The sequence below is a fragment of the Copidosoma floridanum genome, unplaced genomic scaffold, assembly GCF_036245765.1.
Source record: "Copidosoma floridanum isolate Cflo_tuat_1 unplaced genomic scaffold, Cflo_Japanese_pri ptg000013l, whole genome shotgun sequence".
In the NCBI taxonomy this organism is placed as follows: Eukaryota; Metazoa; Arthropoda; class Insecta; order Hymenoptera; family Encyrtidae; genus Copidosoma; species Copidosoma floridanum.
In genome coordinates, this window is record NW_028321890.1 from 30,328,194 (window position 1) to 30,343,862 (window position 15,669).

The following is a 15,669-nucleotide window of genomic DNA, read 5'->3' on the forward strand; positions in this document are numbered from 1 at the left end:
TACTTAAACGCATTATTCATGCATAAAGTAATGCTAATTCAAGTTTTTACCACAGAAAGTATTATTTACTTTGTTAAGCTTTGTGCCGTAAAATATTTCGCACAATATAACCGTAACTCTGGCCTTGGCCAATTTAGTTGGTATGATTATTTAATTTTTTCTAGATTTAACATGATTGCCGTGAAAATAGTATATTAGAGATAGAAATTAACTTTTTCTGACGATGTTTACAATTCAGTTGTTTATTACGTTCACATACAATGGTTTTGCAAGTTGTGGCAATGTGTTGACGTAGCCGTGCTGAGGTGGGACATGTGTAAAGTTATCAGGAGATGCCATTTTTGATAAGTAATCAATTTTTTCTTCCAAATCATTTGCTTTGTTTATGTTCTCGTATGTATGGTACAGTTGTAAAAACTTTACTTTGATGCCATCGTCGAGAAGTTTTCCAATACTTTTACTAAGGTCTGTAAATGATGGCCTTTGATTCGGGTCAGTCTTCCAGCAGTGAAGCATAATATCGTAGCTAAAATAAAGTAATGAGCAAGTTTGAAAACAATTACAAAAAACAACTGTTTCTCTTTTTCACTCACATGTCTTTGGTAGCATATTCAGGCTTTCCCATTCTGTAACCCTCCATGAGTTTGTGATACATCTTCTCTTCATCCATGCTTGGGTATGGGATCTCAGCAAAAGTAAAAAATTCCCACAATACTACACCAAAAGACCAGACATCTGATTTCGTTGAGAAAATTCGATAATTAATAGACTCTATGGCCATCCACCTCAGGGGCAACGGATCTTTGCTCTGTTTCTTGTAAATGTCATCTTGATATATCTTCTTCGCCAAACCAAAATCACAAATTTTGATGATATTATTATCTGCTAGTAAAATATTTCTCGCAGCCAAGTCGCAATGCAGAACCTGTGTTGTTGATTGATAAAATTATTAAGTACATGTAATAATGAACACAACTAATGCTTGAATATCCGTATATACCTTTCTTCGAACGAGGTACTCCATACCATGTGCCACCTGAAATGCCCATATTAAAAGATCCTGAGAGCAGAGAGGCTCGACATTCCTATTTTTATAGTCACCGTTGTAATTAGAGCGCCAGCCGGGTTGGATGTAGTCGCAGTTAATACTTATACCATTGTGCATTATATGACCGCTAAAATTACAAGTATTAGTGTAATAGACAATGAATTTATTATTGTTATTTAGTTTACTATTTCCGAAGGCAACGTTAAGATTATTATTATAACGGTAGTACGTAAGCAATGACTTTATCTACTCTAAGACATTATTTTCATTTTCTAGAAGGAGTGCAAAATGTTGGTCATGAATTTGGATTTTTAGTTTCTATATACATATTGGATGCCTGCTTCCAATATATATATATATATATATCTTTTATTCTACAAAAACAGAAACAAATCCAGGCTTTTCTAAAACTTGACTCGCTCAAGAACAACTGCTAAAATAACTCAATTGAAATTTGGTAAGCTTACACAACGTAGATGCAAAGTAAGAACTGATCAAGTTTTAATAAAAATAAGAAATTTTAACCTTTTTAATCCTTTCTTAACGAATAAATTTGTTCTACCATTAGTCACATGAATTGAATTAATAAAGTTTTCTTGATGATGCCGTAAATAACTTTCTAGATTTCCAAATCTACAAAACTCGACAATAACTAAAAGTTTACCTAAAACATTAAATATTTAGATGAAACAAGAATTACTGTTTTGATTTAAATCACTATTACATCATTACCGCTGGCAATATTTTTCGTGCAGGCACCAAGAAGATTTACAACATTTGGGTGTTGTCCAAGATGACTCATTATTTTTAATTCTCTTGCCAGAGCATAAATACACGTTGATTCAGCATTTCGTCGAACCATTTTTACAGCTACAGTAGTAGAAGACTCGTTGGGACAAATCCCATAAGCTTCTGCCTTGTATACAACTCCAAAAGCTCCACGTCCTAACTGTTTTTCTTTATCGAAAAAAAATTCACTAGTTTCATATAAATCGCTCATCATACTATATGTTGTTAAGGTATACTATATTAATCGCACATCATATTAGTTTTAGAGTAAAACTAAATTTTCGTACCAAACTGTATTTTTTCTCTGGAAAATTCCCATTTTTTGTCGTATGGAAGAAGTTCTGCTTGTTCATCTAGAGTATGTTCTGAGCTTATTGAATTAACTGCTCCATCCACAAAGTTTTTAAGTCCAGCGTGAAACAACCTTTCTGTGACCATCTTTTAATTATCGTAAGTAAAATTATATGTAACATAATCATAAAGTTTAATTTTTATCTAATAAATTTTAGTTTCAACAATTACCATCTTATGTTGCGTTTTCAGGTAAAAGTAAAATGAAGAAGAAATAATGATTATAATTAACCAAGCTGTTATTCCAATCCAAAACGAAGACTTGTCGAGACCTAAAAATTAAAATCAACCATCTTATTAACATTTTTGTGTACAAATTCATGATTTATTATGTAAAATAGTAAAAGCATAATGACATAAATCGACTTAGTTACCAAAAAAAAATTATTTTTTAAAGTTTTTTCTGTTTTAAAAGCGATTTTTAGTAAAGTCATGAATATTTATACCATCATTTTCTCAAAGACATCTTACAATTTATTATTTACTGTTATTCACAAGACTACACTGTTCTCTAAACAATCTTATAAGAGCATTATTTGTTAACCACAAAGTTTTGACATTCTGAGATTTTTGAACAGTATTTGCCAACCAAGTCAAAATTATATTATTTGCATTAACGTCAATAAAGCTAGGTTTTTTAATGCATTTTTATCCTATAATAACTTTAAATCATACATTTTACGAATAAATGTTCTTACTTACAACCTTCAACCTAAAAATACAATCTCGTTTGTTTTTATAAGAACAGGTAATGCTGTACAATAATAGATTATTTTTATCTTGCTAGACTTACGTTATGTATTAACTGAACAGCGGAAAGGGTAAATGTAACATTTTTACAAGTAACGCATAATTTGTTTTAAATTAAATACAATTTAAACAAAACCAATATTGGCCAACTAAACAGCGAAAATTAAGTACGTCATTTTTTGTCTATAATGCTAATAATGCAAAGACTAAACAATAAACATTAATCCTACTTCAAATGTCAGTTATTTTTGCGTTGTTTGAGGTTTTAGAAAAATATTATCAAACAATATAAAAAATTATATAAGTACATGTTGCAGAGTCAAGGGCAAAAGTACAGTTTTTATTTATTCGATTATAATATCGAGCTTTCACTGCAAGAAATAAAAAGATTACAATTTACTTTGCATAGAATTATTGTTATTGTGGTGAATAAATTACATTGTTTTTATATTTATAACAAAGAGTTTTCATCGATGTACTAAACTATGCACTGATTAAACTGAACGAATATAATTTTAGGTTCGACAGTAATTACCTATTATGACAACTTTTTGTGACTTTTCTATTTTTCCAAATCGATTTTCAGCAGTACACGAATAGTTACCGCTGCCACTTTCTGAGAAATATCTTATGATCAATTTTTGATTATTGTCCACAACACCAAACTGCGGTTCCGATACCTTTAATGGCACACCATCTTTAGCCCATGTAATAACAGGTTTTGGCAGTCCATCAACGTAGCATGATAAGTAAACGGGGTTTTGAGCATCATATAATAACCGTCTCACTTCGGTATCATTCATATTAACATCAGTGAAGCTAGGTTTTTGTGGAACTAGAAATATTAAATTCAATTAAAATGTTTGTTTTCTTAAATCTAAAATGATGATGAATAATAAATTTTCCAAAATTATGTAAGTGTAGTTACCTTTAACTTCTAGATTTAAAAATTCGGTGGTTTTTTTTGAGTAAGCATCAGATGCTACACAAGAATACCGCTTCACATCTGATAGACTGATGTTATAAATGGACAGTAGAGCGCGAAGAGTAAATGTGGTTTCTTTATAATTAATATTCACTTTATCTAAAATTTAATATGTATCAAACAAAGTATAAATTTTAAGAAACTATAAAGAAAAATAGCATTTTTTTTTAATATATTAGAACCAACCGGAATTTGTCACTATTTCATCATCATAAAACCATTTTACTGAAGAAAATTTCCGTTTTACAGCAGCACAAGTTAAAATAACATTATCACCTTTAAATATTTCTTCCTTTGGCTTAATTATTCCAATGGAAACGTTAGGTAGTCCATCTTTAAAAATAAAATAAATAGAAAAGTGTTATTGAAAAATCAGTGTTTGATGAAAAATAAAGATAAATGATTCTTAAATTATGGCATACCGGTAAGAAGAATAACCCGAAAATCAGAAGCAAAGCCATAAGTATTACTTGCTAAACAAATAATCCTGCCCTCTACATCCAGGTTCCATGTTACTTTGGATATAGTTGTGTTACTCTGCTCATCAATCTCTATACCCTTAAACAATTGATTAACTAAGTAAGTTGAAGTTTTTTTTTTCTCATAACGTTTGACGAAAGTGTATAAATATCAAATGAGCTGATTTTTATTTATAAATATATAAACCTGTAGCTTCACAGATTGACAATCGCTTCTATAATATTCAGGGCACTTCTTGTAAATCCACGATATGTTACACTTAGGATAACAGTAGACTTTTCCAACAAACGTTAAACTTTCGTTGACGCTGTAATAAGATTTTGTGTTGGAATCGAGGAGTGTTACTTTTGGCTTTGCTGGAAAATATGAATATGATTTTAAAGACTACCAAAATAATAATAGTTTTGTCAATATTAGATAACCAATAAGTATTATATTAAAAGTACCGTGAACTCCAAGTGTAAAGTTTAAGTACTTTACTAAAATGGTATTATTGGCTTTAAGTGTGTAAATTCCTTCGTCTTGCTTCTGAGTAAATGCTATTGAAAGTTCAGTTTTAGGATATGAGTGTAATATCATACTTCGAAAACTCGAAATAAACTCGTTGCCGTGACGATCAAGCCTGTAAAATCCATATTTAACGTTTAACTAAGTAAGCAATTCATTAAGAGTACAATGATGAGGTTGTTTGTGCAAGATAAATATTACCATGTGAGCTTTGGTATTGGATAAGCGTCAACGTGAGCTGTGAAAACTACTGTACCACCAATGAAACTGTTTTTCTCTTGATTATCAGACGTTAAATTGATAAATGAGTTATTTGGATCTAAAAAATTAATGATAAAATATACATAAGCTTACGATATTTTAAAAGCTAAAATAGTATAAAAAAAAAATTACACGCGTTTTGTATCTCACCGTAAATACGGACAAAAATACTGTCACTTGCGGTTTGATTGAGTGAGGATTTTATTTCGCAAGTGTAATTGCCCTCATCATACTGCGTAACATTGTTCAGAATAAATACAGACGTTACTAAATAGGAATTAATTTCCAAAGAATCTTCATACTCTTCTTCAACAGGATCCAAAACTTTTGCGGAAGTCTAATAACGGCAAGCAATAAGTAGATAGTAATAATGTCAACAATCTATAAAATGTAACAAAATATGCAGTTGATGTGATAGCGTATACTTGTATTTACCAAGTTTTGTGGACTTTTCCACCAGATGCTGTAAAAGTTAACATCTCTTTTAACTTTAAATTGACATTTGATGGTCAACTTTGAGCCTCTAGTGACTTGTTTCGGTCCATCTATTTTTAAATGGGGTTTACTTATGCAAGAAGGTATTTCGTAAAGGTAAAAACTTATTTCCTGTGATGAATTATTTTGATTCACCTCACAAGTATATTTTTGAAATACTGGAACCCTCAGATTTTTCATAACATAACCAATTTTAGGGTCAAAACTTACGTTTTCACTAAGCTCTATCTTCTGGGGAAGATAAAAATGTTTCGTGAATTAGAAATTCTTACGTAGTGCTAATTGTAATTTAATTAAGAATTAATTACCTTGTTCCCTTGTTTAAGAGTCACTTGAAATTTAGGGGAAGTAGTACGGCACGGAATAATATTGTAACTTATACACACATCTGTTATTATAGGGTACTGGAAGCCCTCGAAACTTTGTACAAATACACTTTTAATGGCTGTATGAAAAAAAGGATAATTAATTATGGATGCGTTTATACATGTATGGACATTTTTAGAAATAATTGAAATTTTCCTACAATTAACGTAAACGTATGTACAATTAGCATTTAAAATGTTGGAGGGATTGGATATTCGCATTGTTTTCGTCTTGTTCATATCAGCGCAACAATACCAGCCAGTGTCGCCAACAACAGTTGATAATCTTTGAAACGTCCAACTCCCGTTTTGATTTCGAGTAATACTATGCTCGGATACTTTAATCTTTTTACCAAACCATAATTAATTTTAACCATATTTCTATCGATTAATTTTTTTATTATCTAAATAAATGTAAAGTTATAAAATAGTAAAACTCACGTGTTGGAGTGTGTCTTTTACAGGATGATAAAATTTAACATTACTGACATTAGAGCATGTAATTTTAAGAGCTTCTCCTTCATTTATCTCCAATGTAGTCGAGTTGGGATGAAGTTGGGGTTTGTGCCCAACGCAACCTGTTGTGTTTAAATAAAAATTGTTTACGCCAGATAGTATTAGGTGCCTGCTCTTTTTTTATTTTTTTTGTAGACGAAACAGGCTTAAGTAGAAAAAATATAGTTTCATATTTTGAGTAATTCATTCAAAATATTGATTTAATTATCTCTAAAGTGCTTTTAAGTACATCAAATTAGGTTAAGAAAATCTAACCTTCAACTGACTGAATGGTCTTGTAGTAGTTTTCGTCGGATAAGAGTCATCGTCTCCGGGGCTATTTTGTGGCCCGAGGGACGTAAGATAGCCACGGAGCGATGATACTTATGTCGCGAATCCTATTTTTCCTACCGAGAGCCCACCCGACCCTAAAAAACGCCCGAGGTCGGAAAAAAAATTGTATAATTATAATGAAGTTACAGTGGAGGTTAAATTTATTTAATACAGTCTCTCCTGAATCTCTGTATTTCTGAAACATATAATCTTGTTGATTACGTATTGTATCTGCACTCGCTTACTATGGTAAGAAAAAAAAAAAAAAAAAAAAAAAATACGATATAGCATGGCGATACTGATTTAAATAATCTAAAGCATCCACGGGCCAATAGAACGTATTGACTATTACTGCTAAGGTTTGGGCGTTGGCTCGCGATAATTGAAAAAGACACTCTAGTTTCAACGTAATACAACAATTGACTATATATCGCATCACTAACAAATGTAAGTATTATTGTAAACGCATAATTCTTTTTTTTTTTTTTTTTGGTTTTTTGAATGTATTATGTACGTACCTAAACTTAGACCAAGTAAAACAAGTAGTGTCGGCCACATAATTACTGCCATTTTATAATGCCACTTTGTCACGTTTATTCTTGCAAGCAGTTTTATAGGCAACTTTTTATTAACCTACAGTTAAAGAATTAGATTTAGAGAAATATGCAAGTCAGTTTTAAGATGAATGATTATAAACTATATTCAATGACTCACCAAAAACAGAAATTGTTCCTTCCACCTGTTATTCTTGAGGAGCGCAGCTGAGTCGACACTATACTTGATAGTGAAGATCTCAGTGCTTTCGAATTACTGGCTCTGTCCGTGATATCCCCACTTATACAAACTAATATTTATATATTTAAAGTGTCGTGGTACCAATCGGATAATCTCACGTAAAAACGCAATAAACTGTGATTTGACTGTTTACTTTAGGCGCCAGGTATATCATTTTATAGCTTTTCGTACATTTACGTTTAAAAATAAATAGATTTGTCATAAAATATATGATTAAAGATTTTTGTGAGCTGTTGCAAAATAAAATATCAAATGTCCCTTAGCAAAACAAACAAAAATATGATTCGAGTATTCTTACGGAAGCTTTAAGTATAATAATTTAATAATTAAGAAATTTATTTAGTTCTTAAAGAAACACCACGAGTTTATTTAAGTAGAACCTATTGATTGATTAAAATCTTTATTGTATTCACGAGTGCAGGAAACTTTTTCATGAATCACGTATACTAGGTCAGATTAGTATAAAAAACATCGATAATACCGACATACTATTGCACTACAATGGTGCAACATGTGCTAGCCGTTTTAAGGGAAGTATAAATGACAAATTTTTACTTATTACCACTAAAAAATGGTGTAGCTAACGAAGCTGTTATTGAAATGTAATGTTAAATCACATATATTTTTATTTTAACGAATTTTAATTTACTTTTTGTGGTTGGTGGCGTGACCCCTTGTGTTTTTGCTTTAGTAACATGTGCAACAGGTGCGAACTCTATTTGTCTTACTGATGGCGCAATAAACATCTAAAGATTGAAAAACAACGCCTAAACTAAAAGAAATATTTTTTTATCACAATCGGTAAAAATCTATACATATTATATCCTTGATGAGAACTTATGTAATGCGATCACTTATTCATACGTATTTTTTTCAAGGGTCACTAAATGTTTGTTTCTGTAATAAAATTCTCTTAAAAGGACTCTATACAATTGAAACACTCTATACAAGAAGAAGTTTTGACATTATGACGTATGTTAAATATCACCTCGAGTAATTGACTAACTTATGTACTTTTTACTTTGGTCTTGAAGATTCCACTTTTTTATCCTGGTACGGCTTACAATTTCCACTCCAAGTTGTCACTTCAGTAACATAAATTAATGTAAGAGTAATTGCAGTGTACACAAAGAGATGATTCGCTGTAGAATAATTTAATGAGTTACAGGACAAAAAACGTCATGAAATTTTGAAGCAGGAATAATTAAAAAGAACAAAAGTTCGTCTCGCAACTCCAATGGTTTCCGGTGATCTTTATTTCCGCCATGGTAATAGCTAGATATAACACTTAAATATAAGATTAAATTTGTTATACATATAAATGCTCTTCGAAAGCTGATCATCAGGTTTTTCATGGTCTATGTGTATAACTATGATGACGGATAATAAACCGAGAATGGCAGCAAATATGATTCATTTTATAGAGTTATAGAGAAATGGCCACAATACATCAGGTATTACAAGTGCGCTTTATATGTACGCATATCTCAGTCAACTAACGATTAACAATACTAAGGTATGTTTGCTTAAGTGCTAGGGTTTACTTCCAAGCTTTGTGACTGGTCGAGGTGGAAATTTTTTTTTACGGGCGAAATTTTTCTATGTCATTGAATGCTGACAAAGAAGGGTGGGAGGTTGGAGGTTTCAAAAATTTTTTAAGTAAAGATATGCCGTAAAATCTGTAATTTGAAAATTGTAAGACATTAATGGAAAATCTTGATAGAAAATAATTTGATCAATTTTTTACCAATTTCTTACCTTTTGATGTCTTATTTTCAAGTAAAAATAAATTAAAAGAAAAACAACATTTAGAATTAACCAAGCTGTTATTATAACCCAAAACAAAGACTTTGGAACCCCTATAATCAAAATCAACCGCTTTATTAACATTTTTATCCATGTGATGTCACATAGAAATTTATGGCCTGATACGTAAGAAAAAAGCATGATATAAAATAACTTAACTACCGAAACTCAATATTTTTTACACCACACCTAGCCCGAAAATGATTCATAACCACCATCAGTTAGTTATCAGTTGCTGTCCAGGTGAGGTGTAAAATCATATACACACCACGAGCAGAAGTAAAGAATGCTCGGCTTCGGCTCGGGTAATAATATACGCACAAGATTTAGAACATTCTTTACTTAACCGTCTTAAGTTAGTAAATAGCTGTTTAAGATTCTTCTACATTTTCATGAGCAATTTTTGCTAGACATGAATACTTTTCATTATAACCTTTTAAAAAATATTTTACAATTTATTCTATTTACGAGATTAAACTGTTCTCTCAACAATCATATGTACCTAAGCATCAACTATCGCCCACGTTATATTGGGTTCTGGCATTCAATTAGCGCAATATGATCAATAAATATGATTTGGAACATCATTTTTTAACAAGATGAAAATGGTATATAAGTAAAGCTAGGTTTTTATGGAACTGTAAATAAAAAAAAATATCACACAGAAGACGTAACGTAGTTTTGTCTCATAGTAACAACAGGTCATAAAACTTCTCAGTTAATGTTTTTATTAACAACTTACTTACAAGAAAGATGTATCGTTCTCATAAGAATAAGCTTCTATTGATGCTCAATAAGAATTTTTTATGCATTTGCTAGCTTGAGTTATGGATCGATAGAACAGCGCGAAGAGTAAATGTATTTTTAAAAATAATGCTTACTTTGTCTACAATTGCATACCATTTAAAAAAAGCCAATTTTGGTGAACTATGCAGCAGAAGTTTAACACTTTATTTTTCTACAAGAAATTAGGACCAACAAAAAAAAAAGATTGTTAATAAACCTTTCATGACAATTTTTTTTTTTGATTACGAAATTTTTTACATAATGCTAGAGACTACACTATAAACATTAATCCTGTTATAAATGTCAGTTAATTTTGCGTTGTTTAAATTTTTGAAAAAATGATATTTACCAATTTTAAAAAAGGTGTAAATACATATTGCAGACAAGGGCAATAGAACAGATTTTGATTTTTTCCATTAAAAAATTGAATTTTTATTGCAAAAAATAAAAAAATCATGATTTACTTTTGCCTAGAACTATTTTGTGATGAAGAAATTACATTATTACTAAATTTTTAATAAAGAATCTGATATAGCGAAACTATGGAGAGACTTAACTTAACAGGTATCTTAGCAGATTCGACAGCAGTTATTACCTATTACAACAACTTTTTGTGATTTCTCTATTTTTCCAAATCGATTTTTAGCAATACATGAATAGTTCCAGCTGCCACTTTCTGTGAAATATCTGATGATCAATTTTTGATTATTGTCCACAACACTGAACTGTGGTTCTAATAACATTAAAGGTGCACCGTCTTGAGACCACGTAATAACAGGTTTTGGCATTCCATAAACGTAGCATGACAAGTAAACAGGATTTTTTGCATCATTTGCTAACCGCCTCACTTCGGTATCATTCATATTATTATGAATAAAGGTAGGTTGTTGTGGAGCTATAAATTAAAAAATACCAATTAAAGACCAATGTACTTTATTTTATAATTATGATAGATGATAAATTTTTCAATTTAGTTTTTTTATAATTACCTTTAACTTCCAGATAATAAAACTGTTTTTTATTATTAAGATAAGCATCTGATGCTACACAGTAATATCTTTTTGCATCGGATAAAGTGACATTATAAATGGATAAAACAGAGCGTAGAGTTAAGGTGGTTTTTTCAAAAGTGAGGTTTACTTTGTCTGAAATTTAATATTAATAAAATGATACGTAAACTTTAATAAATTATGCAGCAATACTTGAATATATGTTGTTTTTACAAAGTTAATTTAGGACTTACCAGAATTCACAACTAATTTATTGTCATTGTAAAACCAATTTACCGAAGAGAATTCCCGTTTTACAGCAGCACATGTTAAAGTAACGTCATCACCATCAAATACATCTTTCTTTGGCTGAATAATTCCTAAAGAGACGTCAGGTAATCCATCTCAAAAACAAAATAAATAGAAACGTTTTATTTAGTATGTGATGGAGAATAAATACTAAATGATTCGTGAAATATGCACACCAGTAAAATAAATTCCCCGTGAGTCGGAGACGGAACCATAACTATTGTGAGCTAAGCAAGTTATTGTACCTTCTACGTCAAGGTTCAATTTTACCTTAGATGTACTTATGTTACTCTGCTGGTATGTTTCTATACCCTTAAACAATTAAATGACGTAAGTCCACCATAACACGTCCTCATAGAATCAAGCTTTATATTAAGAAATGTGCCAAGGAAAGTTCCCCTACCACCTCTTAATCTGATTCGTACAGAAAAGCTATGTCAATCGCACTGCATCTAAGAATTTAATCTGTTAAGCATATTGAAAGAGAATTTGATTGTTAAATGTAATAATATATATCTATAATTCTACAATCACGAGACGAATGGACGTCTCATTTCGCACATAGTTTACAGAAAAATAAGCAATTTATATTTCCCCAGAATAAAGAGTGTGGATTTCTATGCGATTGTTGCAAGTTTCTAATACGATGATAGAATATAGCTTTTTTATTCGGCTGCTTATAATAGATGGTCTCAGAGATAAGGCAGAATATTATTAGATTAGTGGTAGTTAAGAAATTTTCTTTGACGTAATTCGCAAGACTTGTGATCTTAACCTAAATTAAAGTTCTTTTATTTCATTATGATATTAATCCTACCACTATCTAATAAATTAGTTTTTATTAATAATAATTAAAAACCTTTAGTTCCCGAGATTCAAAATCGTCTTTAAATATAGGGCCCTTCCTGTAAGTCCACGATATATTACACTTAGGATAACAGTAGGCTTCGCAAACAAACATTGAACTCTCATTAAAGTTGTAATAAGATTTTACGTTGGTCTTATAAATTGTCACTAGTGGCTTTTCTGAAAAATATTAACATTATTTAAAAGATTAAAATGAAAAGATTGACACTGTTATTAGGAATGAATAATAGATAAAAAATTAGAAAAACCGTAAACTTCTTCGAGAGTAAAGTTAAAATACTTTACTATTACGGTATTATCAGCCTTAAGTGTGTAAATTCCTTTATCTTTCTTTTGCAAAAATTTTCGTATCATTACTACGTTAGTATCTGACTGTAATATAACACAAAAAAAACTTGATTTAATCTCCTTTCCATTACGGTCAAGCCTGCAAAATTTATTTGTTATGTTAATCAATAAATTATAAATGCAACACACAATTGTTTGAGCAATGTAAATATTACCATGTGAGCTTTGGTATTGGATATGCATCAACGTGAGCTATGAAAACTACTGAACCACCAATGATGCCACTTCTTTTTTCATGATCAGATGTTAAATTGATAAATGAGTTATTTGGATCTAAAAAATTGATGTTAAAATAAACGTAAGCTTTCGATATTTTTAAGGCTAAATCAATAAAGAAACACACACACGCGCATTTTTCGACTCACCATAAACACGGACATATGTACTGTCACTTGTTGTTCGATTGATTGATGATCGTATTTCGCAAGTATAATTGCCCTCATCATTTTGCGTAACATTGTTTAGAATAAATACAGACGTTACTAAATAGGAATAACTATCCAAAACATCTTCATACTTTTCTTCAACAGGATCCAAAATGTTTGCAGAAGTCTAATAATGGCAAACAAAAGTAGATCGTAATAATGTCAACAATCTATAAAATATAACAAAATATGCAGTTGATGTGATAGCATATACTTGCATTTACCAAGTTCTGTGGACTCTTCCACCAGATGCTGTAAAAGTTAACTTCTCTTCTAACTCTAAATTGGCAATCGATGGTCAACTTTGAACCTGTAGTGACTTGCTTCCATTTGCTTACTTTTAAACTGGGCTTACTTATACAAGCGAGATTTTGGTTTATATAATAACTTATTTTTTGTGATAAATTGTTTTGATTTACTTCACATGTATATTTCTGATGCATTGAGTTTTTTGAATTAGTAAACACATAACCAACTTTGGGGTCAAAACTTATATTTCCACTAGACTTGAGCTTCTGAAGTAAGTATAAATATTGTGTGAATAAATCATTTTTATGGCACAGTAAGTTAATTGATAACACATTACCTTGTCGTTTTCTTTAAGAGTCACTGTAAACTTGGAGGAGGTTGTACGGCATGGAATAATACTGTAACTATTACATAAGCCCATCGTAATAACATCATCTTCGCTAATACTTTGTACAAAAGTGCTTATATTAGCTAAATTTAAAAAAAAGGTAGTTATTATTTCATTTTTATATTAAGACTTGTTTAGTCAGCATATTTTAATAGCAACAAAAGAGGTAGCTTAAATATCAAAATTTTCTTACAGTTAACGTAAACGTATATACAACTGGCATAGGGATCGTTGTAGGGTTTGTATCTTCGAATTTTGTGTGTCGTGTTTTTACCAGCGCAACAGTACCAGCCAGTATCGCCAAAAATTGTTGATAACCTTAGAAACGTCCAACTTCTATCTTTATTTTGGGTAGTACTGTATCGAGATGCTTCTACCTTTTTACCAGAAAATAGTTGATGGTTATCATTTTTTTATACATTTATTTTTTTATTGTAAAAAAGTAATAAAAGACCTAAACTCACGTTATCAAGTTCATCGTTTACAGGAAAGTAAAAATTAACATTACTGACATTAGAGCAAGTAATTTTTAGAATTTCTCCTTCGTTTATCTCTAATGTACTCGAGTTAGGATAAAGTTGGGGCTTATGTCCACTGCAACCTATGTTGTAGAAATATAAAAATGTTGACATTAAGTTTTAGATTTATGTTTACTGCTTACTGAATTCTTATGAAGTCACTTATAAAAATATGGCTGATAACGTGGACTTCTCGATTACAAATTTTACACGAACTATTATGTGACGATGAGAAAAAAAATTAGACGACGAAACCAATTAACATAATCTAAATGACCACGAAATATCGATTTCTGTAAAGATGAATGGCGATAATTTAACCTAACACTTTGGCTTTAACAGATTAATTAATTGACCATACGTTTCACTACAATGAAAACTAGTAGACATTTTTTTTTTCCATACTTTATAAACGTACCTATAATGAATCCAAGTAAAGAAAGTAGGTTAAGCCACTGAATTACTGACATTATATTATGCCATTTTGTCTGCCTCATCTTTGCACACTGCCGAAGGTCTTTAACTTGTTTTTATGATAACTTTTCGTAAACTAAAGTTTGAGAAATACGCAGGTCCGTGTAAACGTAGACAATTAGCAGAGTGTAAGTTACTATCCACCAAAAACAAGGAATGTATGTTTTTAACGCATTATTCAAGAATATACTAGTAGCGCAGCTGAGTTCACTCTGTCTTAGGTAGTATAGATCTATGAACTGTCGTCCACTCTAAGTCACTAACTCATGATGTGCCTATTCGTGGCATCCCCACTACTCTATACGTTTCAACATTTTGTACTATATTGAAGAGGTAACTTTCAAGTGTAACCAATTGATATTCGTAGAATTTCAGTACACCACTATACGAGTTAATACAGTTTTATAATCTCTACACAAATGCATAATGACACTAAAGCTTCAGTACTAAAAAAATAGGGTAAGATGTAAATGCGAAAAATTATTATTTTCATCAAATATGATATGAACTGAAAAACCAATAGCTGGAGTTTACGGTACTTATAAGTAAATATTCTATTCTGAAAAAGATTATTATATCATAAAAAAGATTTTGGCTAAAAATTTTACAAATATTATTTGAAAGTACTTGTTTCAGACACTGATCTTTGTATACTTCAGATTTGGTATTATTTTTATGTTAAGGTTAGAAAAGTATAATAAGTAAGTTGTGCGAGTTGAACAACTATACAGTCTACAGACCCCCCTTAGATTGGCAACAGGTATTATATTTGAATACCAACTACCTTAACGTACGCAAACGTGTATACACGCGACTTAACGCGTTCACACGCTCTTCTGTGGCAGTAGCTTTATAA

General features: G+C 30.7%; 2 protein-coding genes and 2 long non-coding RNA genes across 4 annotated transcripts; all 4 read right to left on the reverse strand.

Moving 5' to 3' along the window:
- Positions 1 to 234: 234 nt before the first annotated feature.
- On the reverse strand, positions 235 to 11,109 carry LOC149375006 (vascular endothelial growth factor receptor 1-like). The gene is made up of 18 exons (XM_089590806.1): positions 10,842 to 11,109; positions 6,473 to 6,609; positions 5,607 to 5,897; positions 5,322 to 5,508; positions 5,112 to 5,229; positions 4,850 to 5,025; positions 4,590 to 4,759; positions 4,346 to 4,481; positions 4,110 to 4,256; positions 3,867 to 3,920; positions 3,474 to 3,773; positions 2,360 to 2,460; positions 2,125 to 2,275; positions 1,781 to 2,005; positions 1,574 to 1,712; positions 1,001 to 1,175; positions 594 to 925; positions 235 to 526 (listed from the first exon to the last, which is right to left on the reverse strand). The coding sequence occupies exons 1-18, from the start codon at positions 11,107 to 11,109 to the stop codon at positions 235 to 237; spliced, it is 3,399 nt and encodes a 1,132-aa protein (XP_089446932.1).
- Positions 11,110 to 11,548: 439 nt separating this feature from the next.
- On the reverse strand, positions 11,549 to 12,504 carry LOC149375007 (uncharacterized). Its single transcript, XR_016292991.1, has 3 exons — positions 12,404 to 12,504; positions 11,721 to 11,856; positions 11,549 to 11,639 (listed from the first exon to the last, which is right to left on the reverse strand). It is a non-coding gene; the product is annotated as an uncharacterized LOC149375007 (long non-coding RNA).
- A 205-nt stretch (positions 12,505 to 12,709) lies between these two features.
- On the reverse strand, positions 12,710 to 13,213 carry LOC149375008 (uncharacterized). Its single transcript, XR_016293001.1, has 3 exons — positions 13,125 to 13,213; positions 12,915 to 13,032; positions 12,710 to 12,838 (listed from the first exon to the last, which is right to left on the reverse strand). It is a non-coding gene; the product is annotated as an uncharacterized LOC149375008 (long non-coding RNA).
- Positions 13,214 to 13,604: 391 nt separating this feature from the next.
- On the reverse strand, positions 13,605 to 14,909 carry LOC149375009 (uncharacterized). Its single transcript, XM_089590807.1, has 6 exons — positions 14,758 to 14,909; positions 14,286 to 14,422; positions 14,015 to 14,198; positions 13,771 to 13,904; positions 13,675 to 13,699; positions 13,605 to 13,618 (listed from the first exon to the last, which is right to left on the reverse strand). The coding sequence occupies exons 1-6, from the start codon at positions 14,834 to 14,836 to the stop codon at positions 13,605 to 13,607; spliced, it is 573 nt and encodes a 190-aa protein (XP_089446933.1). The 5' UTR covers positions 14,837 to 14,909.
- Between the last annotated feature and the right edge of the window lie 760 nt (positions 14,910 to 15,669).